This window comes from Diadema antillarum, unplaced genomic scaffold (assembly GCF_040938485.1).
Source record: "Diadema antillarum isolate AM-2024a unplaced genomic scaffold, OU_Dant_1.0 seq00000750_RagTag, whole genome shotgun sequence".
Taxonomy (NCBI): Eukaryota; Metazoa; Echinodermata; class Echinoidea; order Diadematoida; family Diadematidae; genus Diadema; species Diadema antillarum.
The window spans coordinates 27422-55234 of NW_027271644.1; the positions used below are offsets into that span (position 1 = coordinate 27422).

General features: G+C 38.7%; 1 protein-coding gene across 1 annotated transcript in view; it reads left to right on the forward strand.

The window, feature by feature from the left end:
- Positions 1 to 23030, forward strand: part of LOC139738508 (neuronal-specific septin-3-like) — a 35784-nt gene extending 12754 nt beyond the window's left edge. Inside the window, exons 2-9 of the mRNA XM_071649134.1 lie at positions 1955 to 2128; positions 5566 to 5709; positions 7792 to 7873; positions 9089 to 9226; positions 10942 to 11059; positions 17280 to 17375; positions 21301 to 21397; positions 22864 to 23030. Of these exons, the coding sequence (XP_071505235.1) occupies positions 1987 to 2128; positions 5566 to 5709; positions 7792 to 7873; positions 9089 to 9226; positions 10942 to 11059; positions 17280 to 17375; positions 21301 to 21397; positions 22864 to 23030 (984 nt within the window). The 5' untranslated portion in view covers positions 1955 to 1986. The remainder of the gene's footprint in view (positions 1 to 1954; positions 2129 to 5565; positions 5710 to 7791; positions 7874 to 9088; positions 9227 to 10941; positions 11060 to 17279; positions 17376 to 21300; positions 21398 to 22863) is intronic.
- The last annotated feature ends 4783 nt before the right edge of the window (positions 23031 to 27813 follow it).

The window sequence follows — 27813 nt, forward strand, 5'->3', positions numbered from 1 at the left end:
GGGAAATGCGTGTTGCAGTAAAATCAGACCGTCCTCAACAGGTTAAGTAGTGTAAGATGAAGCCCATCCATGCCGCCTTCCAAGGGTGATATGTAATATGCCAGCCAGGTGTTTTTTTGCACTTTGAACATTCTGCTGGTATCGTTGCTAATGCATTGACTACCTGTCATGGTATTATATAAAAAACCCTCTATGTATACCCATGTAGTTTTACCATTTCATGCAATGGGTTGTGTGTAACAAGCATAGCCATTGTTGTGAGTCAGTCATAGCCAAGAAAGAGCTTAGTGTTTGTGCTAGTACATTATGAAAACACATTACAAACAACATATCAATCAGTTTGTTTCAAAAGTGGCCATTTATGCTCATTTGAATATTTTGAAATGATTCTCATTAACTTTCATCGCATTTCTCCTATTCATTTGTTAATATTTTTCAATGTTTCATACTATCAATTCACACATAAATTGATTTATTCATTGAGGAATGTTCTCCCTATGTGGCATTCCTTCTCCACTCTCCTCACTCTAGGTTCTTCTTTTGACAAACAGCAGCCCTTTTAGGACTACATACACGCATGGTGTTACCGCAAACCTCTCTTCCTCATTAAACATCACCATGCAAGCTTTCAAACTACAAATCATTAGTATTTTATTGTTCATGATGATCCCACACATCTTGTTCATCTACATCTTTTGGCCATATATTCTGATGGCCTTGTTAGTTCTGCAATTTGGTGACGATGTCCTGTTCTATTTTATGCATATTTTATTAACCAAGGTCGTTTGTTAGAACAGCGTAATAATTGTTTCTTAATCTCAGAAATGTTGACAAACTTTAATCTTGTATAATCTGTGCAGTGATTTATCTTTGTGTTGGAATCTTATGTAAAAAGCACATTCCAACCCAAAATGGTAAACAATCTTGTAAAGGATTAGTAAAGTGTGCATTTCCAGTGCTTAATGTTTTGATGCAAAATAGTCAGATTGACGTTGATGAATAAACACTGGGTAAAATCAGCCAGGCTCTGAGTATGTGATATTTGTCAAGATTTGTAGGGGAGTTATTGGGTTAGGTTGTGTTTTTTGTTGTTGTTTTTTTCTTTTTGTGTGTCTGTTTATTTGTTTGTTTGTTTTTTCATGAGGGGAAATAGTGAGAATTTTTTTTTTTGGTATATTCCGATTTTGGGATGCAAGGTGCAGCTGAGACATAGGGAAGAAGAAATGAATAAAGGAAGGGGGAATGATCTAATAAAGGAAGGAAGGAAAGAAAATGGGAAGGCTATCATTGTATTCAGGTTTCATATAATATGCAAGCTCCATTTAACTCATTACTGGTACCTCTCAAGTGTAAAACTTCACGTGCGTTGTCTTTCATACATGGCTTTTCTACTCCCATAACCAGAGAATAAGTTGGAAGCATTTTGAAGCATTTTTAAAGCAACCCTTCCCTTTAAATCTGGAGGATGCTAAAAATGCAAGACCGCAACATGCCCACTCTCTCTGTGTATGTGCAGTGCGTGGTATCTCACCTAGCAGACACACACACTACAGGCTCTTATTAAAACTCACTGGGGATCTAAAGGCAGTATATCTAGCAAGATAATACCTGCATATTTTAGATGTGTTGATAGGACAAAGTGGGAGAGAAATGAAGTAACTTTGGCAAGGTGGAGAGAAGGCTTTATGAAGACACCTTAAAATCTACTTGTGAGGATTGATTCTGGTATACAAAGCTCCCTTCATCTCCAGCAGCTGGTTGAGAAACTGATCAACAGTGTAAGACTGTCTTAGCACTTGAAACTTCGATAATGTTTTATCGAAATTGTTGGCAAGTACATGTACATCCACTTTTCAGGTACTGCTGATGACGAACGATTAATGGTGATGTGTTGATGTGTGCTCTGCACCAGTGAATTCATTATGGGATTCTTATTTTTTCGTTGCGCGTATAGGTGTGGTGAAATTCTCCGAATTCGTGGGCATCATGTCGGAAGCGATGTCTCAGACGACCCAGTGGGGCTCCCTGAAGACTGAGATCAATGGCTATGTGGGGATCGACACCATCCAGGAGCAGATCAGAAAGAAGGCCTTGAAGCGGGGATTCGACTTCAACATCATGGTGGTCGGTGAGCACTGGGAATGGGTTTGTTGGCATAGGAGGGGTGATGGAGATTATCCTTTTTTTTATACATTTGTTCTACAAAACAGTGTATACTGTTTAGTGATAAGGTTAGAGTAAAGATAAGAGTTAGGGTTATTAGGTTTAGGGTTAGAGTTTGGGTTTGGATTAGGATTAGGTTTAGGGTTAGAGTTTGGGTTTGGATTAGGATTAGAGTTTGGGTTAGGATTAGGATTAGATTTAAGGTTAGGATTATGGTTAGGGTCAGGAGAAGTGTCTTGCCCTACAACCCAAATCAGGCATATCGAATTGTGCACAATGATCCAAAAGGCACAATGCAATCCGTATGTGTTATTCCACTGCCTTTAATCAATTGTATAGTTTTAAAAGAGAACATAGGTATAGATGATGTACTTTCACAGCGTAGAGTAATTGATTTGACAGATTGAAACATTTCATTGTGAAAGTTGAGATATGGTCATTATTGATGTTACGACAGTAGGCCTATATTAATGGTTGGAATGTGGCTGTGCGTGAATTTAGACTTTCACTGTTACACACACATTACAGCATGTTGCCAGAAGAAGTGTAATGGTAAATCAGTTTAGACACATGTTCACAAGGTTGTTTGTGAGGCAAAACCATGCCAGTTTTAATACACTATCCTTATTCCACATTAGCGTGTCAACCCAGCAAATATTTGCGTGCATCTATGAGAATATTCACAGAGGTATATGCCTGCATTGTGCTGACTCTATACAGTGTGTATGCAAGGAAATCATCATAATGGAAAAAATCATCCTCTTACTAACTGGCTGGGACATTCAATGGGCAGGAAAGCTGAGAGGTAGCCAGTGGAGACTCCGATATCCCTCTCATAAACTCAATTATGCGGATAGTATCTGCATTATCGGAGGGGCATGTGCAGTTGCCATGACGATAATCCATCTTTTTCCAGGCTTTTTTTTTTCATACGGGTGTTTGCAGAAAAAAAAAAAACTGTGTGCATTATTCTCAAAAATTGTTAATGCAATTTTTATTGAATTGCCTGCATTACTCTTATGGGGGTAATTAGGGGTGCATTTGTGACAGGGATACCGAAGAGGGAGGGGTTTGAGGTACAGTAGACCTAGACAGTGTAACTCCTATTTCTTCATCTTGAGGTCGTCCTCAAAGGAGCGGGGAGATCTGAGCGCGTTTTGATCTCCATTAACTGATTTGAGCTGTATTGTGACCGTACCCCTTACCCTGAAGATATTTGGATGTTTGTGCCTCATAATTGGGTGCGATCACAGCCATCGGTGTGTCCATTCGTCAGAAAATTGCCCAAAATCTGCTGCAATCGAGGCTAGCCTGCATTGACGCAAAGTGTTGGGGAATGAATTTCCACCAGTTAATTCTGATAAATTGTAGATAAATGGGTTGAGAAGACAGACTGTGCATTGAGTGTCAGCAATCAAAGCAATTACATCTATGACATTTATGCACAGGTCTGTCCCCAGTTCTATAAAACAGATGATGCACATTTCTTATTGTGCATCAGTAGGAATTGTTCACATTAGGGATAACTATGGAATGTTCGCCAAGTAGATTTAGACCAAATTCCATATTTATCATGTATGCACACTATTCCTACTGACACACAAAAAGACACATGTATATGTGCATCATCTATATTATAGAACTGGGGACTTTTTTGTCTTAGTTTTTTTTTTTTTTAATCATAAACTGATAGCAAAGTTCAATACATTTCCCTTTATACAAACCATTCTTCCAGTAATCACAGGATGCATGGTTAGCTCAGCCAATATGCATCTCGATTGTAATACTGAGTGCACAAACTCCTGCATAGTGCGTGAACTCTTGCTACAAGGGCGTAATAACCTATAAGCAGTGGCAGATCATAGGTGAGGCAAAATTAATACACAGTTCTCGAACAATGAGATTGCATGATTTTCTCTAAATGTTCCAGGGATATTATGTTGTTTATTCGTCACGGATGTGTGGACATCATTCCAGATTTAGACTGATCCAGGGCACAGTATAGACATGTATTATTGTAAACAAACACAATTGTGTCGGACAGACACAACAGCAACAACATTGTAGCTCTTTTCTTCAAACCTGCATGGAATGCAGAAAATGTTTCCTACCCCAAGGTTACTCCACACTGTATTTTGCTTTGCTTCATTCCAATCACATTTCTTACCAAGTATTCATTGAGAAGAATGTCGCTCTCGGCCAACCTTCAGTTTCAGATTATGATTGTGAGCACTTTACTCACACATCGGGAATTTCTGTTTGGGTGCCCTTGGGAGTAGAGGTCCATTCTCATTTCAAAATATGACATCAAAAATGAGGATGCTAGCATTCCTCTCACACTGCGATGAAAACTTTGAATAGAAAGTGATGCAAGTTAAGTTTTGTTTTCTGTTTTTTTGTTGTTGTTTTTTGCTGCCACGATGTACATAATTTGTACTAGCAGTCTGCTTCACATAGAAGATATACAGTAGCTATGTAATAACATCACTGAACAACCGCTCAGTTGGCTGCACATTCTGTGTATGGCTACAGAGAGGAATGTAAACATTAGAGGGGGAATTTTTATGGCAGATATATATTGCAATATTCCTATGATGATATTTCCCTTTCCAAGTAATGCCAGAGACAGACAAAACTCCCCCCCCCCTAAAAAAATAAAAATAAAAAATAAAAATAAAAATAAAAATAATAATAATAATAGTAATAATTAAGGAATCTTTTCAATTTTTTTTTTCTCTTTTCAAATTGTATTAAAGTGATAAGCTACAGTAGTGCTATGTGTAAAGTTAGATTAGTGACTGAATGAAAGGTGAATTTGTGATATTCAGGTGAGACCCCTGGGTCACTTGTTTTTAGATTTCTTTCTCTAACAACATTTCTTTAACTGCTGTTAAAGTGTATGAAAGAATGCTATGTGTCTCTCTATCTTTTGATGCAATCTGGCTGCTTTTCTTCCACCTACATATCCTTTTATCCTTCAGATTCATCTGTGAATCTGCCTACCTTGTTTTTACCAACAATTGTAGGCCCTATCTATCCAAATATGTCCCTGGCTCTTTTCAACCTGTCCACCTACTCAATTTTCTACCTCTCTTCTTCTTTGTCTACCTATGATACCTGCTGTCCATACGTCTATACCTGTTCCATAATATATTTATGTCTGAAAAGTTATATATTACTGTAGTAGTTTCTTTGAATTTTTTTCTATGTATCTATTATTTCTGTTATTCCATCTATCTATCTTTCTATCTATATATCTATATTTTTCTATCTCCATCTCCTTCTATCTCTGTATCAATTTGTTTTCTGTCCATCTGTCTGTCTCTTGTTCTATGCATTTTGTGATCTATTCATCTATTAATCTGTTCATCTGATTGATCCATCACTCTATCCACTGCACAGGGGCCAGTGGTCTTGGAAAGTCCACCCTGGTCAACACCCTCTTCAAGGCCAAGATCTCCAGACGGTCCTGTGCAGAGGCGGAGGGTACTGAGGAGTGTCCCCCACCGATCCCCAAGACAGTGGAAGTCAAGTCCATCAGCCATGGTAGGTGGGAGGAACCTTTGGTGTCTCAGCATATGTCTGGCTTTAACCTGTTGAAGACTGTGCCCCAGTATACCCGCGCAGGCGTCTATGAGAAATGTGTGTTGTACCAAAATCAGCCCATCCTCAAGGGGTTAATAGTTTAATCATCTGTCTGTTGGTACCCTGTACTTTAAGTCTTTCGAGCATGATTTTTATCAAGTGCATTCTTCTTGGATAGTTTCATTAAGAGTAAAGAGGGTGAGGAGAAAGAAAGGTTAAAAAAAAGTGGAAGGAGAGAGAGAGTTTGATTAGTTTACTTTGGATATTTTGCTCTTTTACTCTTTAGGTAAGGAAATTTCGTCCATATAATGTATAAATCAACCTCTTGTTGAGTGTAATATGCAAATATACAAATGAATAAATGTATATCAAATTAATGATATTTGTATAAAAATGTTAACAATGTCTGGATAACAAATTTATCACGAATGTGTTGAATGAATAAATAAAAAGCAGGTATATAAACATCTGGTGAATGAGGTAATTTAGAACACCCACCATTGTAAAGAAAGTAAGATTAGTTTTGTACATCTTCCGTCACCTCAGCTGTGCAGACATTCTCTGCTTTAAAATGGCAAGTTAGCAGCCATGATTTCTTATCGGCAAGCTATCCTCCCACCTTGCCATGATCACTCCACCAAAGAATGAAGAGAAGAGGGGAGCCTGTGAGTCAGTGGGTTTAACTTGGATCAGATCGACTCTGAATAGAAGTCCTGTGTCACTCTTAACAGTTGTAGGAGCCAAGTATTCCCCTGGGGTATTTATAGAATATCACACACAGTCAAAGAAAGAATCTTCATTGTGTAAAAGCTGGATATAATTCTCACATCATACAGTCCTTTTTGTGAACACATTAATATACATTAAAAAAGTAAGTCATATAATTTTTTAGGGACTCAAGTATGAATGAGGATGATTGCAATTGTATGTATAAGTTCCAGTAATTGCTGTGACTTTGATTTAAATACTTTGTTAGATACTGGCAGCTGATTGGCTGCTTCCTTTGCAGCTGCCTTGGCAACTGCAGGCATTTCAATATAAAGTGATGACAATCTTCTGTATGAACACGGCCGTTGATTAGTGCTACTTTCGCTTGTGATTACTGTAACAACATGACATGGAAGGGGTGGTGTTAGTGTTATAGCGACAGACACTATCACCATGTCCGTATATTAGCATATAATCATCCTAATGATAGCAAGTGCTGGCCCAGTTACAATACCATCATTGACCGCATTCAGGATTTGTTTGGTAAGACATATTGAATGATGACCAGCTGGCTGGCAGGAAGTCAGGTCAATGCTGATAAAAAAAAATTACACCTTTCATTTCCTTATACGTAGACTGCCGCGTGATCACTTAATACAAAAGTATGTGACAGTACAATGTGTTGAGTGTTCACAATCATCAAAGTTGCTTCATGATACTTATGAGAATGGTCTTCTTTTAGGCCATGATGTCCAGTCTTCTAAAATTTTTGGATATCTTTCTGTGTGATCATGCCTGTGTTGCTTTAGAAATGATAAATAGTTGACATACAATTATAATGAACCAAAACTGTAAATGTCATGAAGAATAAAATTGAATATGAAGTAACGGCATACTGTAAATGCAATGTGTGGAATTGACAAGAGAGATGTCACATTATTATCCTAATCTTTTAGTTTTGTCATCTGTCAGCTTTTAATGTCTGTCATCATTTTTTTTTTTTTAATCCCATGTTTGGTTCATAAGCAATAATACAACAACATCAAGAAAACTAAACCAACTAAAGTGCATGCATAATGTTATCAGTTGAATATGTCAAGATTCTTCTTTTGCCATGTATTGTAAAAAAACCCAAAACAGCAGTTACTGTAATGGTTTTACCTTGCGGTGGAATCTTTCAATAATATAAATGTATGATGGTGCATCACTAGCTATCAAAAGTGGCAAAGTGTCACATCTGGATACTTATGTCCTTTAGTCCCTCATTGGATGAAGGTGTTGCTTTATAAATTCTAATTGATTTTTTTTTATATGTATATAATGTATTATTGACAGTCATTGAAGAGAATGGTGTGAGGTTGAAGTTGACTGTGACGGACACACCAGGCTTTGGGGATCACATTAACAATGAAAACTGGTGAGTTGGTAGACAAATTGTAATTGACCATTTCTCAAGTGTTAGTATGGTAACTACATGCAAATACCTGAAGTTAAAACCTTTTTGAAGCCTTTGAATTTTGAGGCTGTGCTGTGATGTGTAGAATAACTTGTCCTTAATAATTCTTTGGTCCTTTTTTTCTGCTCAGATCTCTCTGAATGCTCCGCATATTAAGTGATATCTTCCAACTTTAAGCTGTAAAACTTTTCCTATATTCCTATTGTACTGTATCTCATATCTTCTGTTATGTTGACCTTAGATAGAAGTACAAATGTATGTATGTCGAAGCATACTGATTTACAGCTTCCTGTCTTTGAAATTTTTGTTAACCTGTTGAGGACAAGTCCCGAGTATACTCGGGCAAACGTCTATGGGAAATGCATGTTGTAGCAAAATCAAACGGTACTAAACGAGTTAATGTTCATTGCAGTGAAAGCATTGCCTAAATGAAATATCTATCCAAGAATTCCTTATGACACACAATAGAAATGCTCTCCTGTTGAAGGCTTGGATCAAGTACCTTACATGCATAAGAAATGATGTATCATCACTTGAGTTGTTAATAGAAAGGAGGTGCTAATCTTTAAAGTGCATATGTGCATGACTAGATTTTTGTCATGCGCCTTGAAAGTACAACCTATATAAACCTGCAGAAGAAAGCAGAAGGATGTGTCCTCGGGTATGAAAGTATAACCATGTCACCAAACTGGCAAAGTATTAAATGAAAAGGCCTTTCATTTTTCTGCTGCAGAAAAATCATCTTAGTGTCATCAAAATGACAACTCTGAATTGAACAACATATAATTTATATCCTAGTGTTGATAAAGATGAGGTGGAAATGGTTAAATTCTTTAAATCTTCACACAATTCGGCAGAATTGAATATATACAAACATTTACTAATTGTAGACAGGAACTTTATCTTCAGTCTTCTAAATCGTTTGTTGTCAGTGTAAGGATCAAGTATGAATTGCAGGGTCTAGAGGCTCGTGATAATTCTGCAATCATAACAAGCAGTAGTATATGACCAAAATAGGGCTGAAATGAAAAAGATGTATTTTTTTTTCTTAATTATGAAGCACTAGCAATGAATGATCAAAATCATAATAAAAACATGCAGCATCAAAGCACAGATATGTAGCTTCTAGCCAGACTTGATAAGGTAACGTACATCTTTTGTTGACCATCCAAACAGCTGGATCCCAATCGAGGAGTACATCAATGAGCAATACGAGAAGTACCTTTCGGAGGAGATCAACATCAGCCGCAAGAAACACATTCCAGACAGTAGAGTGCACGTTTGTCTCTACTTCATCGCACCCACCGGTCACGGGTAAGGACATATATATACAAATGTATATAGCAATCCAACCTTCACGTGGACAGTGACCATATGCTGGACATTCATATTGCATCGAATATCTTGTTAAGATCTTGTTAAGATATTCGAGAAACATGTTGCCAAGATCTTAAGTTTTAAAAATGAGTGTTGGTAATCATTTTACAGGTTGAACTCACTGGTCATGGATAGTGACACTGACTGAAACAATCTGGCCTTCATGTGCATGTATGGTCAGAGGCCATACTGGACATTCATATCACATGTCCAGAAGAACGGTCCCAGGATCATTAGTTTGAGAGATGGGAGTGAACTTTAGATTATTTAGCACGTAAAAGCTGTTATTTTTGTGCAGAGATTTTTTCTTTTTAGATTGAAGAGGTCACATACATTTTTGTGAGATGTTTTTGCAATTTGACACCAAGGCTACCATAAGTGACCTAAAAATAATGCCTGTCTGTTTCTGATAATTTTGTGTGTTGTTGAATTTATGCCCCAACAGTGGTGCCCAAAATTTTTGCAAATTTATCCCTTGTTAACCCGTTGAGGACGAGTCCCGAGTATACTCGGGCAAGCGTCTATGGGAAATGCGTGTTGTAGCCAAATCAAACCGTCCTCAACGGGTTAAAATAATAGCTTTTACAGTATTTACAGCTGTCATTCTATGTGGAGGATTGATGTTTACTGTCATTTACTGTAGAGAAATTTTAATCTATTACCTTTCTTTAGTGGAGTCCACCTTTTCCTGACCTGCAATGTTTAAGAATACTCAAGGGAAAGGCGATAAAATGTTGAGAAAATGATTTCATGAAACAGAACACCTTCCTCATTTTTATTGTTCCATGGCAAATCCAATGTAGTGCAGAGGAGAGGTATCAGTTTCCATTCATTCAAAATTTAGCGTTATTTTTCAAAGAGTCACTTTCTCACAGGATACTTTCTAAAGATAACCAACATTAAAATTGTGCCAGTCTGTATATCTAGCAATCACGTCTTATGTCACGCTCTGCACGCATCCTCGCAGGCATTCAGCTCATTTCGTTGTCCTTGTGAGGTGAAAAACGTGACTTCACAGTGAACAGAATTCATGAATTGAAAAAAAGGTGTTCCAATGACAGCTACAGGAAACGTTTAATAAACACAACTCAGGTTGGTTTATGTTAGAAAGGGTTCATGTCAAAACATCGAGGTGTCAGTTTCATTTGATATATTGTGTCTGTACATGTATTCTTGCCAGAAATTTAGCTTTGCATGTATTTGACATAAACACTCACAAGTCTGTGAGACATATTGTACAAATTACACAACTTTGTAAATAGGCTCATAAGGAAAGAACTGCAATTCAATGGTTCTACATATTGTTTAATACAAAAGACTAGAAAAATCTTTGTTAATGTAATTACTAGAAGCATTAAGTATCGTATATCACTTGATAATAGTTCTTTAAACTTGACCAATTTAGTCATATTGCACTTATGTTGTTATAGCACTTACATCAGTTAAGCCTGATCTGCTATACTCTGGAAAGTGGCATGCAGATGAAGTAAAGCTAGATATTGTGCAGATGGTCGTAAGTTAACATAAAGAGGAACAGTCTAGGTACGGTATGTGAAATAAGGCTATTATATGTGACCCGCAACTTGACCTTTGACACCTTCATACGATGCCAGGGGGTCTGACTGAGTTCTGTTTAATTTTCCCCCTTACAGGTTAAAGCCACTGGACATTGAGTTCATGAGGAGACTGGACAAGGTGGTCAACGTGGTACCGGTCATCTCCAAGGCCGACACTCTCACCATTGAGGAGAGGCTGCTCTTCAAAAAGAGGGTAAGGACCGCACCCATCAGGGGTCAAAAGACCACACATAAGTTCAATAGACCACTAGAGGTGAAACAAACACTTCAAGTATTAAAGGGTTACAGGATCACACCCACCTGGGGTCAAAGGGCCACACATGAGATATCATTAATCCGTTGAGGATGGGCTGCTTTTGCTATAACACTCATTTCCTATAGACACCTGCCTGACTATACTCGGGACTAGTCTTCAATGGGTTAATGGACTACTGCACCAAGGGTCAAAGTACTTTACCCACTCAGGTGAAATTTTCTCTTTAACTATGGGTTACAGAATCACAAACACAAGGGGTCAAAGGACCACTCATGAGATTACAAGATCCCAACCATCAGTGGTCAAAAGGATGGCACATGAGGTTATTAATTAAAGGTAATAAAAAGTTTTGGTACCTCAAAAGCTTCCCTGAATTTCCTTGTCTTGGTTTGTGTTTCAGGTTAAAGTACGTTGTTTGTGAGACTTACTCGCCCCAAAGTGCTCTCATGTCTTAGTAATCATGCAATAATGGTTTCGTACCAGAGCCAACGCTGTACAGCGTCGATAAATATCGTACGAAACCACTGACTGCGACCAGCAGCGTGCAGCCCATTGTACGCATAGCTAACTGCGACCAGCAGCCCCGTACGCATAGCGTAATGGGGCTTCGCATTGTAGCATTCAGGATCATGACAGAATTAGTATCGCGGGTAAACGTCAACTTAAAATCCAAAAATTTCTTCGATTTGAAGACTTACCAATTAAGTTGAAGTATTGAAAACAGGCTTCGAACAACGTTTGGTTCTGCCAATAGCCCCTTTCTGTTCGAATTGATGACTGAATGTGACTCGGTCGAGAGGACCTTGGGAGAGCTACAAGTACATACACTGGATACCATGGCCAGCGCATGCGCACACAAACATCTTATCCGTTCATGGATTTGAAATTTGTGTGCATGTGATGTGTTCGCATGCACTGGCTGTAGTATTCAGTGTACTGTACGTAGCTCTCCTAAGGTCCTGTCGACCGAGTCACATTCAGTCATCAATTCGAACAGAAAGGGACTATAGGCAGAACCAAACGTTGCCTGAAGCCTGTTTTCAATACTTCAGCTTAATTGGTAAGTCTTCAAATTGAAGAATTTATGGGATTTTAAGTTGACATTTACCCTGCGATACTAAATCTGTCATGATCCTGAATGCTACAATGCGAAGCCCGATTATGCTATGCGTATGGGACTGCTGGTCGCTATGCGTATGGGGCTGCTGGTCGCAGTTAATTGCATGATTACTAAGACATGAGAGCACTTTGGGGCGAGTAAGTCTCACAGTGTTAGTTATATGAAAGGTACTTTAACCTGAAACACAAACTAAGACAAGGAAATTCAAGGACACTTTTGAGGTACCAAAACTTTTTATTATCTTTAACAGTCCATGTCCACCAAAGGTTGTAGTTGAAGTAATGCTTTAAACTAAAGGTTACATGATCACACCAACCAGGACTAAACATCATGTAGAGGCAAAGAACCACCATGATATAGATAACTATTGATAGATAAATAGATAGATAGATAGATAGATAGATAGATAGATAGATAGATAAATGCTATAGATATAGATAGATAGATAGATAGATAGATCGATAGATTGATATATAGATAGATATAGATAGATAGATAGATAGATATAGATATAGATAGATAGATAGATAGATATATAGATAGACAGATGTATAGATAGATATATAGATAGATGAATAGATAGATAGATAGATAGATATATAGATAGATATATAGATAGATAGATAGATAGATAGATAGATAGATAGATAGATAGATATATAGATAGATATATAGATAGATAGATAGATAGATAGATAGATAGACAGATAGATATATTGATAGATAGATAGATAGATAGATAGATAGAGGGATATAAGTAGAGACAGACAGAGACAGAGAAAGGGAGAGAAAAATTGAAGATACATTGTAAGTTGTGATAGTGAACCCAGACTTTTCCTTGTGCAGGTTCCACCTACCCATTTTGATGGCAAACTCAACTATTTAAATCAGCACACATGATAGCGTGTCATGCTAAGTTTGCTGATTGGGTGTTGACATTTCTCCCATTTGTGGAGCAACTGCCTGTGTGTTATTTTTGTGGCATTTCCCAACAAAGAGAGCACCTAGCTCAGTAAAGCACATAGCTTGCTTGCTTGTAGGGTTGACTCATAACACTTTTGTGGCATCAAACAAGGTAGTCACTAATTCCAGACATGGTGCCTGAGATAGAAACTGCGTGCCAAAACTTTCAAAAAAGAAAGTTAATCTCTAAGTTGATCTGGAACAGTGCCCTATTCCTGGACCAACAAATTCTGGATCTGTGTGTGTGTGTGTGTTGTTGTTGTTGTTGTTTTTTTTTTTTTGTTGTTGTTCTTGTTTTCTTGTCAGAGCATAGCATGTCCTTATTTTGTCAGCACGGATGCAGATTTAACATTTCATAATTTTCTGCATTAGATATATCCTCTGATATTTGACAGGTTTAGATTGCCTCCGACACACACACACACACACACACACACACACACACACACACACACACACACAACACAACACACACACACAAAAAACCCCAAAAAACACACACTCTGTCTGCAGTTTTCTTCCTTAGCTGTCTCTCTCTCTCTCTCTCTCTCTCTCTTTTTTTCTCTTTCTCTCATTCTATCTTTCCCTTTCTGTCATTCTTTCCTTGTAATATCCTGTTACAAAAGTTATTAAAACAGATCCCATACCCAAGGACAGGGTAGATCTGCAGAAGTCATTATGTTCAACCTAATGATAAAATCAGATGTGATAACCATCAAATCATCACAATTTTTCCTTGGTTTTTTTTTTTTTACTCTTTTGCCCATTGCATCCAAACTGTCTAGACAGAATTCAGGATGGATTGTATGTAATCTCTCTGTCTTATCACTGTTGGGAATTGAGAAAGCATGTCTGTGTATTTGGCTCTATGTTTTCAGGGTGCACACAGCTACAATTGTATAGGATACACACAAAACACTGTCAACACAATATCCTTTCCACACTTGAAAATTTCACTGGATAGGAAATCATTAATTGTGACCCGCTACAACAAAATGGTCCTAAAGTCGCGCACGGTCGAAGCCGTGAAAATCGAGTTTGAAGTCAGAGCATCAAAATTGGTCAAAACTTAAGATTTTCTGAATTTGACATATTATTAGAGTCTGACATGTCTTCTATCATCCGTCGAATTTTTGAAGGAAAATGATTAAAGGAAAGACCAAAAAATAGCGTTTTTCTGGGCCATGTTTTTTTGTTTTTTTTTGGTGTTTCAACGAAGCAGAAACGGGTTCGAACATTTGGATTGAGCGCCACACGTAGGCTCCGCCCCTAACAACAACCAGGGTGATCTCATCGGTCAGTTTGCTGCTTGCCGCTATTAAACCGAAGCGTGAAGCTCGCACACTGCCCAGTCGACTGGTGCGTGCTAGCGGGGTGCGCTATGCATCCTGGTCACTGATTGGTCGGTGAGGAGACCGCCGACGCTGTGTTTGAATGAGCATTTCGGGGGTTGCTAGGGCTTACCTTCTATTGTCCGGAGGTGAATACTGACTTGCGTGTCCCTTGATCGTGATTGCTTCGCAAGGAGAACTTTTAGGGCGCTTTTCTCGAAACAGTGATTTCCCAGACGTCTCGACATGCTCTCTTTTAAACATCGATATCTCCGCAGCCGATTATTTTTATAGATGTGTTATATATCAATTTAAAGCAGGAAGATTAGGGAATTGTGTCATGCAATTTTCAAATAATCGATCGCGCCCGACTTTAGGATCATTTAGTTGTAGCGGGTCACAATTGTATTTTCTCAGGGATTCTAAGTGTGCGTTTTGCAAGATGGTGGTTTAAATCTGTAATTCAATTCAAACTGTTCCCATAGGTACAAAAGTTATATTTATTTACTAAATTGGAAAGGCTCATCATGGAAAAAGCAGTGTTTTTATACCTGTTGTATTATCATCATTGCAGCACTTGCCTTGTATGCAGGCATGATATTCTGTAGATTTAAATCTGATTTCCGATTTTTCCAAAAAAACTCAATGTCATCCTTGTGTATGTCAGAAAAATGTGTAGGTAATGAAAGTATTTTGTCCAATGGTAGGGATTTGTAATAGGGCTGCAGAAATGAGGGGAAGGATGAGGGGGCAGGGTTTTACTTTTTGAAAAAGAAAAATTTTAAAGAATGGAAAAAGAGAAGAAGAAGAAGTATGTAATAATAGTGGAATAAATGAATTACAACAATTTATGACATCACAAAAGTTCTGTCTACAGAGATATCTGTGTTTAACACTGACACTAGACCCCCCAGCCCATGTAAAAGCATTCCAAGACTCTTGTGTGATGTGGTGTTGTCAGTTATTGGTATACATGATTTACCAACCTTTAACCCGTTGATGATGGGCTGATTTTGCTACAACACGCATTTTTCATAGACACTTGCCCGCGTATACTAGGGACTCGCCCTCAACGGGTTTAATATCCAATAGGAGTCACAGCACAGGAAATGTAAAGAGAAGATTGGTAGATTCTTACTGACCAGGAATGTACTGTAAATCCAAAGTACAGCCATGCACTGAGTGTGAGGATTCAAAAGAAGCTCCTCTTTCTATTCTACCGTGTATCAAGTATGATTTATGATTACCCGTCATTGTTAGAATTGAGAGGAACAGAACAAAAGCCCCATTAGTTATTCAGAGTTAGTTTAGATCTGTCCCCGCGAGTCCTGGAGTAGGAGGTGACAAGGCTATAGCCTTTCTTGTACAGCCACTTGGCTGCAGACGTACCGGGGCCCCGTTTCCCACTTGCTAAACGACAAGCTCATGTTTCAAGTGGTCGAGTATCCAATTACACGCATTGAGGGATCCATTTGTCACACGCCTTGTGTAAGTCAGCAAGATGCGTCGACCAGATGTGGCCGTCTGGTCGATAGAGCGAGGTGCAGGAGCTAAACTCATCAACGCCCATTACAGGCTGGCCAATTTCACACAGGGCTGGGAACGTGGGGCCTGGCAAAGTGTGTAGCAGGGTGGGAGGAGAAGGGGGGAGGGAATTGAATTGTAAATAATGCTAAAAGGTGATCATTGCTTGATTGCATGAAGGCAGCTGTAACAAATCTGTGACATTCAAGATGTATTACGTTTGGATCACATTACATCCATCTCACATGCTTTGTGTGTGACTCATGAAAGTATGACTCATCAAGAGCGCTTGTTGGCTTGTAGTCATGTTATAGTCCAGATTCTGGCCGATTTTAATAGGTCCTTGTATTCAGACTAGCCAGCAATCTTGATGTTGAAGCTTGCGCCCTCAACGCCAGCAATACGATCTCAGCTAGCTGCCCATACCATACATAATGTAAAGTGAATCATTCAGAAAACAGTCCAGGCAGAGGACGAGTAGTTGTGTGTGTGTGTGTGTCTGTCTGTGTTTTTGTTTATGATCTTTGTGTGTGTGTGTGTGTGTGTGTGTCTGTCTGTCTGTCTGTGTGTCTTTTTGTTTATGGTCTTTTTTGTGTGTGTGTTTACGGGAGAGGGTGCTTGCATAATCACATATCAATAGTTCACCCATCTTCCTACATTGTATACAATGTACAATGAATTTGACATTCTTTTAATTATTCTAAGTCAGGGCATTTATGATATTTACACGTAGTAACAAACTTGGTACAGTTCTGGTCAACATTAACTCTTTGTATGCTTTGAGAGCCGATAAGCAGAGAATACTGTACGAGCTGAAATTTTCGCGTACAGATATTTTCGCGTACAGATATTTTCGCGAATTGCTACTTGGAAGACATTTTCGCATGTTGTTGATTTCGCGCTTGCGAGGGTCTAACTGAGCCTAGTTATTCGCGCGTTGTTATTTTCGCGGTTCAAAGGCGATTCGCGAATTCGCGAAAATAAAACCACTGTGAAAATTTCAGCTCGTACAGTACCCTGTGGTATTACATGTACTGTCCCTAAGTCCCAGTCACATAAAGGGTTAGATTGCATTTCCCAAACTTGATTTTGCTGCTGAAGCCAAAGATACCTCGTTTATGACTATTGTACTTATTTTTTAATGACTATTATGCTAATGTTCTTCAAATCTTTCTCTTTGTTTATTCCATTCTCACCACTACCCTCACCACTATCACAGATAAAGTCTGCCCTGGAGAAGAACTCCATCCAGACGTACCCGATGAAGAATCTTGAAGAGGATGCGGAAGACATGGCGATCAATGATGCTCTCAGGGTACGCAGTGTTTCATCAGCATCTTGTAGATCAGGGGGAGGGGGGGTGTTTCATGAAGCTGTTCGTAAAGTTACGAAGGACTTCAATACGAAGGACTGGTTATCACTTCTGATGTGCTATACTTATCAGAATTTCTATAATTCAGCACAAGAACTGATCACCAGTCGTTCTTAAAGGACAAGTTCACCTTCATAAACATAAGGATTGAGAGAATGTAGCAATATTAGTTGAACACATCATTGAAAGTTTGAGGAAAATCAGACAATCCGTTCAAAAGTTATGAATTTTTGAAGTTTTTGTGCAGTACCCGCTGGATGAGAAGACTACTGCAGTGTATGAATAACTTAGATGTCACATGCGTACAACAATATAAGGAAAACATAAAGAGAATTTCACAAAATTCCATCTTTTGAAAAAAGTACACATTCCCCTGACTTGTTACCGACAAATGTTATGGGTAATATTATTCCCCCTGCCTTTAGAAAGAGGCAAGTCAAGTGCTCTTTTATTATGCGAAAAAAGTGAAAATATGTTGAATTTTCTTTTACATTTTCTTTATACTGTTGTACGCATATGACTCACAAGCTGTAGTAGTCTCCTCATCCAGCGGTTCCAACACAAAAATTAAAAAAATTCATAACTTCTGCATCGATTGTCCAATTTTCCTCAAACTTTCACTGATGTGTTCTACTAATATTGTTGCATTTTCTCAATCCTTATGTTTGTGAAGGTGAACTTGTCCTTTAAGTAATTTGTAACTTTAAGAACAGCTTTATGAAACACCCCCCTGGTTTATTGCCACTTAGTCTACTATCAGATGGTCTACTTCCCAGTTCATCTATCATACACCACTGTGACTAAACTCACTTGGTCTACTATCACTTTCTTGTAATGCCCAGTTTGGCTACTTATCGTTTTGTCTAATGACCAGATGGTCTAATTGCAATTTTGTCTCCTTGGACTTTTTTCCCCATTTTGTCTAATAACCTGTGGGTATTAGACGAAGTGGGCATAGCCCATCTTGAAGTAGACCAACTGGTAATAAGGCTAACTAGCAGTTGGACTTAATGGTCATTAGACAAACTGGTTGTAGACGAAACAGGAGTAGACCATGTGGGTTGAGACTAAAATGGCTATTAGACAAAATAGGAGTAGACCAAGTGATAAATCACCGTAGATCTCAGCTCTCTCAATAATCTATCAATAGTGTTTTCTCTTCATATCGTTGCTATTGGGACAAGACCTTGTATTTGAAATTTTGATGAAAATCACATTTTGGGATTAATGGTCAGATAGTCAGTTAAGTGATGTCCTGTCCAAATCCTAGCTGTGTTACCTACCACCAAAAGTGAAGCCTCCATTGCGTGTCCAAGGAAAAGCTATATCCCATTTGATATAGTGCTTTGGCTGCCATGTCTTTTTGGTCTCTTGAACATATGACATTTGTAGATATGAGGTCTTGTCGCCCCAGCGACAATATATCACTCAGTTTTTCTGCTTGCTAAGAAGGTTATTTTTTGGGGAAAAAGAAAAATGTTTATGCATCCTGTTTAATCATTCAGACATGTAATCAAACAAAATACTTTCAAGGCTCTGACTGCGCTGCAGCTTGGCTTGTGAATTTTCACTGCAAAAATGTAGTCTTTTTCTTGCTCACTTTTATATTATTTGTAAATTTGTCCGTAAGACATTAATATGAATCTACCACATAAGTGAGCTATTCGTGTGCACAATCTATCATTTCTGTACCGGTAGGTATGTTTTGTTATTGGTACACTATTTACTTATATTTGTTGGTGTTTGTATGATTGCAATTGTTTATGGTCATTTTGTATTACTGCATGATTGAAAAGTTGGAGGATTTTTTTATTTTTTTTAAATTTTTTTTTACTTTTAGGTAGCCTGTGGGCTTGGCAAGAGTTCATTTCTCTTGTTATCCTTGAAGTTCTTGATATTTTCAAGAGTTGCATGTGCCACATGTACCTGCACTTTAATGATGGCCTTGACAAGAAAATGTTGACAGTGTGTGTGTGTATCTACCTCTAACGTATCCATGTAAGTTCAAAGCCCTGTATTAGCAGTCCATAGCCCTTAATACACATCATGATTATTGCAGCAGGGGTTTTGATAGTTGTTTTGCTGCTCAACAGTAAGACCTTTATTTTATTCCCTTCATAAAAGATATATGAGAAAGCATTTGAACAAAAAGAAGAGGAATGTAAACAATTTTTATCAGCATTCTTGACCTACATTTATTGAAAACAAAAACAGATAAATGCAGGTGAAATGTTGAGGACTTGTGCCAAGAAACATAAAACCCAGCGTACATTTTTCAGTCACCACAGCAATCTACCCTACACTTGAGTTCATAAGTGGGTAATAACATTTAAGTACCCAGAGAGATATGTTGGCATCAAATGGACATAGAAATGAAAGTTCAGCTCTGTGACATGCACACTAGTACTGTGGCGTAATGATTGGGCTGGAGGGCTCTTGTGTGAAATACTAAACGCTGTGAAATTCTGTGTACTGTCATTCCAAATTTGTCCATGGCATATGTGTGTGTGGACTCATCATGGATATCATGAGTATTAAAGAAAGGGTAACAAATCTATTAAAAAACACTGCCCACAACTTGTTGTTTGCTTGTGATTGTAGATTGCTGACCGTATCAGAAGTATAAGGACATGGTTTTGCAGAATATCAGTTGTACTACATGTTGTATTGATTTGGAATGAGTTTTAGCCACATATTATGATTTGTTCCCAAATCACCACACTGTGATACACAGTAAAATGCCTCAACATCAAGCCCACCGTTAATTAACTCTTTGTGAATGACACCTTCGGTGGTACACACAGTGGTTTGTGATGCTGCTACCAATACACCATGTTTATGTCATATTGGTACATGTTTTATAATATCACACTCCAGGTAGTACACAGTGTGACACTCGTAATGGTCCAGTGATGACTGTGCCATTTTAAGACTGGTCGGTAATCATAACATGCTGAGTCTGTGTTACAGTGTGCAGAGACTCCAACCCCAAGCACCTTTTGATCTGGAGATTCACCCGCCTGAAACCCCTAGCAAATGGGAGACTCAAAGTTGATGTGCGCGAAGCGCGAAGTTCCTTGCAGCCGGGGTCCAGAGCTCTAGGGTTCTAGATGCTCTCTTGTGCTGTCTAAGGCTTATTATTCAACATACGGTGGCAATAAGTAAGAAATCCTTTCCAATGGGAGACACAGAGCCAGGGCGGGAGAAATTACATCTCAAGCGGGAGAACGGGAGATTTTGCAAAAATGGGCTTTCGGTGGGAGATCTCCCGTCGAAAGCGGGAGAGTTGGAGTCTCTGAGTGTGGTTTGTGCCACTTCTTACTGTCTAATTGGTCCCTGTTCATATCACACTCTCTCTGGTACTATTTTAAAGTGTGATGAAACCCCAACAGTTCCAAAGTCACAGGGGTTTCTTGTCACGCTGTGATTTCTGTGGCAGTGTGATTTACACTGTGACACTCCAGTACAACAGCTTTACAGTCAATTTGGCCTGGTTCACGCTGTAGTGTTGCACAGTGCAGTGGTACTCCTTTTATCTACCTGTTCTGTCGTTAAACTGGTCTCTAATGTCACACGCCTGGGATATTATACACTGTGCTGATACTTTTATTTTCCACTTGTTCTGTTGCTAAACTGGTCCCTATTTTCACACACACATGGGATATTGTACAGTTTGGTGATACTTTTATTATCTACAGTATTTGTTCTGATGTTAAACTGGTCCCTAATATCACACACGTTGGGATATACAGTGTGGTAACACTTCTACGAGTCCTTCTGTTACCCTAACAGATTGGTCCCCAGTCGACCTTGGTGGTACACAGTGGTCTCTAGCTAATAACGTCGGTCTAATGCCTTTGTCTTCCAGGACCAGATGCCGTTTGCTGTGGTCGGCAGCGACAAGCTTCATGAGGTGGACGGAAGAGAAGCCCTGGGCAGATTGACGAACTGGGGGCTGATTGAAGGTAGGCTGGATCAGAGCTTGGGGTCTGTAGCCTTTTGACAAGGCCTCGTGACTGAGGAATGAGACTACAACTCGCCACAACTCAAGCATTGCTAGAAACATGGAACGCGAGACTGAGTGGCCCTTTTGAAATCTGGATTTTTTTATGCTGCTTTACGAAGTACGCGAGCATGAATCATTCATGTATTCATGAGTCAATCCGCAGTTGGTGTATGTTAATGAATCACGTGTCAATGTAGGCAGCTACCACAGGCAGTGCAGGCTGGATTATGGAACGTTGGGATGAGCAAGCCGCTGACAGGCAAACTCATGCGTATTCACTAGATGGAACGTCATTGTGAGCAATGCGGTCGCTGATTGGCCGCTACCTTTTTGGTAACAGAAATGACGAAAAACAAAAGGTTCAAGATAACGAAATTCATGTCAGGTTCCAAAAGGCCTCCTGGCTGCATCACTCGCACTCGCATTCACTCGTTCCCTCACAGTTAGTCTCTTTTCCAAGCTGCCTCAGCCACGAGGCCTTGTCAAAAGGCTAAGGGGTCTGTAACACTGCATGTACACTGTATCATCTGCCTCACTATGAAATTTAACCCCAGTGGGTGCATGACTTCAGATATGTTGGTCAGGAGAAACCACACCATCATTTGTTCCTATATCATATCAATTTCTAAAATCATTACTAATTATCAATAATTTTCAGAAATTATCCTGTCCATAAATTGGCAACTCTGATTTTTTTTTGTGTGTGTGTGCATATCTTATCAAGACAAAGGACAAGGTGGAATTGGTTTAAAGGAATCAAATCCACACTCTAAACACAAACACACGCACACACACACAAAAGATCACCAATATAAGAGAAAATATTTGCTTTGATCTTCTCAAAGGTGTTGCCAAATTAAGGATCAGATATAAATTCAGCAGTTTAGAGGTTTGATAAGTCTGTGACCGAAATAAACAGTGGTATCTGAATCACAATAGGGCTCATGTATAAGAGAAGTTTTTATTTTACCATATGAAATACTTACAATAAATTGTTGAAAATGAAATGATAGAAAGATACTATGACAAACTAATAGAAATGGGTTCTATAGGAATCAATGAGTTAAAATCAGTGGGCACTGAAATATAAGAACAAAAGGGAAAGAAGTGATTTGATCGTTAACGGCCCGTTAACGATCACCCCGTCACTGTACAGGCATGTTAATCTGGAAACATTGAACTGCACATTACTTGAATATGAGACCATTCTGAAGCAAATGATTTTCACACAACAATAGATATATAATGTACTCTTAAATGAATCCCACAAGGATTGGAGCAATCATCCCTCAGCATTCCCACTGATTCCCACTGATCAGTTACTAGCCATCCCCTTTAAGAGTGAATCTAGAAATAGACAGATTTGTTTGTGGTCAACTACACGTCCTGAAGCCATTTAACTGTTTTTTCCTCTTCTGCCCACAGTGGAAAACCCTAACCACTGTGAGTTCTCCAACCTAAGGGACATGCTCATCAGAACGCATCTACAGGACCTCAAGGAAATCACCGACACGATCCACTACGAGAACTTCCGCTATGAGAGACTGCAGGCGAGACAAAAGTACGAAAAGGCTGATGAAAGCAGATGCTAGGATAAGACAAGACCGTGTTATTTAAAGTATTTTTATCAGTTTATTTTTCTTTTTTAGTGCTGTAAAATTGCAGGGACCTATGAGGAGATAACGCAGTGGTGCATATTCGCCACTGGCTTCCTGTTTGCTGAAATTATTGGTCCTGAAAATGATTTGTGGCTGAACTTGGGAGCTGGAAAGAGAAAGAGACCAACAAAGAAAAGAAAGTTCATTCCTTTTCTCACTGCCTTGGGTTTATAGCAGTGATAAATTTTACTCGCTCTTTATCAAGATCCATTCCTAACAATACATGAGTAAAAAATTTCTCAAGTAAAATTTATGATTTATATTCTTTTGATGTACAGTGGATACCCAATGGTCATAAATGACTCATGCTGGACTGTACAGTAAGCTGCCAAAAGATGGCAGCAAACAAACATTTGTCTGGGTATCTTCATGGCTGTTTCAGGGTTTGGACTAAGTCAGAGACTGTCCTTTATGGTGCTTACCTGTTGTTGAATGGGAAAAGTTGTAGTCTTTTACCAGTCACATCCGTGTTTAAATGTAAATTTGTTTCAACTATGGCGTGTGTGGAAGATATTTTTTTTTTTTTCATGGGGTACTATAGAGGTAGTCTTTACAAGAGAGAAAAATACTGCTGTAATCTTGTTTACTTGGTTCCTGGTCATATAATTTTGTTTTCAATGAAACCAACAGTAGTTTTCTTTTTTTTTATCACACTTTTCGCGGAAAGATACATCAATAACTTGTGATTTCAGAAATACATATTAATGCCAGTAGTTCCATTCATGTTATTTGGTTAACAGTAGATTATTTGCAAATTGATACATGATGAAATATAAATCTTGTATTATTTGGGGTTCTATGCACTAATAGTAACAAAACTATCAACAATTGTTGTCAAAGAGTTCAATGTACCAGTAAGATTGATAAAAACAAATTTGTCCCGTGTCAGGCTTCGCTCTCTATTAAGCAAGGATTCAGTGGGAAAACGAGAGAGCACTGCCTTGAATGAAGACTATGCTCTCCTCTTAAGATCCATCTCACTGTGAAATCAGTTGTGTGACTCTTCCAGTAGCTGGGCATGCTCATCAAGTTAATCAAATTAAGTGAAACAGAAGCTTCAAAATTTTACCTGGTAAATGTTTGACAAAGTGGAGTTCTGCCTGCAGACGTAGGATTTTAAAGGACTGTCATGTTTTACCGTATTCTCAGAAATGGATAAAACTGTATCAAATGTTGACCATAGAGGGCATCCTTTCATGTGACTTCTATCTGAGTACTGTATGTGGCTTTATTAGAAGTAGTTTCCTACCTCTCTCTACTCCCTTCTCTTTTCGTGTCCTTCTCCCACAGTGCCAAGACCCGCGACCCTGCCACCAAGTAAAATCCCATCCCTCCTGTTCGTCCGCTGTGTGTACCCCTCTGTCTTGTTCTCTGTCTGTCTGTCCGTCTGTTGATCCGTCTACAGTAACGTCTTCCCCTTCTCCGCTTTGGTTCTCTTTTACCTAACTTCAAGCAGAAATCATCACTGTGTACTTCATTGTTTTTTTTTTACTATAACAAGCTCACTACAATTTGATATTCGTCACAGTCATCATCGCCATCATCATTGTGATCTGTATCATCTTTTTATGTAGCATTCCCCATCCTTACCAATATGATTGTCCTTGTATCATTATTGTTGGTGTCATATCAGATTTCAGTTTTATTCGGGGAAACATTCATCATCATTGCACTTTCCTCACGCCATTGTTTGATGGGCTAAAAGTCAATTTTGTCTTTCATGTGCTCCCACCTAACCACAGTGTAATAATTCATCACAGTGACGTTAACAACCCAGGCTTATTAAAGGCAAACCGCTTATCATAATTTATTTTCTTCAAAAAGTCATTCTCTCTCTTTCCTATACTGTCTTTCACTCTTCATCTATCTTCTATCCTCCCACTACGTGCATTTTTTTTAAAATTTCAATATGCAATTTCCATGAACAGATTCTGGAGCTGTTTTTTGTTAAACTTGTGCAAATATTGTACTGAATTTGATGTTCATTGTTTGTGCTCTCATGTTTTTACATATATGTTTGCAGCTCAAATCATATTATATCATGTTTGTTTATAATCACAAGCAGGCACTTCCCTGGTGTGGTGTATGGGACTTCTCATGACTGCTGTTGCTTTAATCCATTCTGCAATGTTGCTTTTGTTTTGTTTTGTTTTGCTAGCTTTGTACATATATTGCATAGCATTCTGTGTGTGGATCTCATCGTCACATTATTAACTCATCACATTCAGTGCATTAGAATGATTCTCATGCAGCAAATAAAATTAGAAGAAAAAAATGTCCAAAACTATTATGAAGTGTAAACCATGTTAGAGACCTGGTAGTGTGTGGATACCATGGAGTGGGAAGACTGGTGGGCAGGCTTGGATATATTCGAGAATCCAGGTAACGAATTGTGTACAGCGTTACCACTGATCTCTATGTAAGCACACGCACAGCCGTAGAATCTCAACTGGGGTCGACCGTATGATGTACCGAGGAGCGTATGCTTTGATGTACATTTACGCTGACATGTGGTTGACGGGCTCTATTCGTGGTTTACCGGTGGGCAGCCAATGAAAATCAATTCAATCAGACCACCCATGTTTCCCTTCACTATCGGGTCTTTGATAACCTCCATGGCATAAGCCATGTACTCCAGGCACCATTATATATATGGAGAGGTTAACCTGCATTTGTTGTGTCTTGTTCATAATGTTTGTAGCAGAGAACCAATCAGTTGCTAGTATTTCATTTGTTACTATGGTAACTGCAGCTGTTATAACTTTGCACACATTGGGATCCTCCATAATAAACTTCATCCAGGTAATGCACACAGCAAGCTCCCATGATCACTGATGGATATAATCTTCACACATGCACAAACTGTAACCGCTTCTTGTTATACTGTCAAGCTGGTGATACAGGTGACTCCTGTTATAATGTAGTGCTTGGGACTGGCAGTTTTCTTTCATTGTATTGAAATGTTGTTATAGCCAAACAGTAAAGTATGCAATGAGATGTCGATGATAATTTTGTCACCTGAAGTTTTACTGCATCATAATGAGAAATTTTATTATACTGTAACCATGTTTGTTTTAATTGGAGTGCACTGGACTAGATTTGTGTGTCTACTGCTGTTTACTTCATAAGCTATTCCCTACCAGATATTGAGGTCCTCGATGACTTTAAACGGTCCCAAAAGTTTCCTGAATGCAAGGGGTTAAAGTGATGTTTGTGCAGACTGGCATTGCAATGAAGAGAGTCAAAATTCAACCCTGTAAAGGAGACCTCCAGATGATTTTCAGGCTTTTACATTTGAACAGCTATAAATTGGTTTTACTAGGTACAGAGTTTCAGAATTTATAGTGATTGGGGATGAGGAATAAGAATGTTTCGATAATTTATGCCAAATCACAGTGAACGAGGATGATGATATGGTAGCCTCACATGACAATGTATGAGTGGGGGCTCAAGGAAATGGAACAAAAGAAGAAAGCATGCATACATTTTTCATACTCAGGTGAACTTGTTAAACAAGCAGCATTGCTACGGAATTACATGGTTACATTTTTGAAATGATTATGTGAGGCTCCTACTTGTATGTCATCATCCTTGTTCAGTGTAATTTGTTTTGGGTTTTTCAGAGTATCGTTTATCTATACGAGGACTAAAATAAATTCCACAAATCTATACATAGAGCTGTCAATTTATGTTCTACGTGATGTGAAATTCTGAAAATTGTCTAGACTTCCCCTTTAAGTGCTCGTGCAGGCACCTCACTTCACATGCCAAGCTTTTTCAGCAGCACTCAGAAATACATGCTAATTTGACCTTGTTGTTAAAGGGATAGTACAGTATTGGTGGAGATGAGAATTGGGCTTTTAAGTTTATGCAAGATACCAAGAAAACACTTTTGAAATAGTACAGAGCATACCATTTTAAGAGGAATTCAAAGTTTATTTGATGAAAATCGGGTTTGGAATGACTGAAACATCCAAAAACAAAGGAAAACAAGGCGATCGTACTCAAGTGTGGGTCCCACACTTTATTAGAATTGCTCTGTTTTGGATATCTCAGCCATTTCAAAACCAATTTTCATCAAATAGATGTTGAATTCCTCATGGAATCACGTGCTCTTTCATATTTCACAAGGGGTTTCTCATTATCTCACCAGATAATGTCAGAAACCTGAAATTAGGTCTCAACCAAAACTATACGCAGAGACTCCAACTCTCCTGTTTTCGATGGGAGATCTCCCGCCGAAAGCCCATTTTTGCTAGAAAATCTCCCGTTCTCCCGCCCTGGCTCTGTGTCTCCCGCTTGAAATTATTTCTAACTTAGTGTCAACGTATGTTGAATAATAAAGCCTAAGATAGCGCGGAGAGAGCATCTACAATCCTAGAACTTCGCGCTTCGCGCACATCAAGTTAGAGTCTCCCACTCGCTAGGGATTTCAGGTGGGAGAATCTCCAGATCAGAAGGTGCTTGGGGTTGGAGTCTCTGTATACGATCCCTTCAAGTTAGGAGTTCCACTCAGGTGTAGGTGTGTGCCTCAGTCCAACAGGAAGGCCATGGTGATACATGGGGATTAGAGGGATTAGATTATCTCTATTTATTTGTACTTGAGTTTCAGACAATAATGTGTCAATCGAAAACACTCCAGTGTGCTTGCCTATCGGCGGACAAAGCACATTAAGGGTCAATACTGTCCTTTTTATATACCGTGCCTTATCACTAC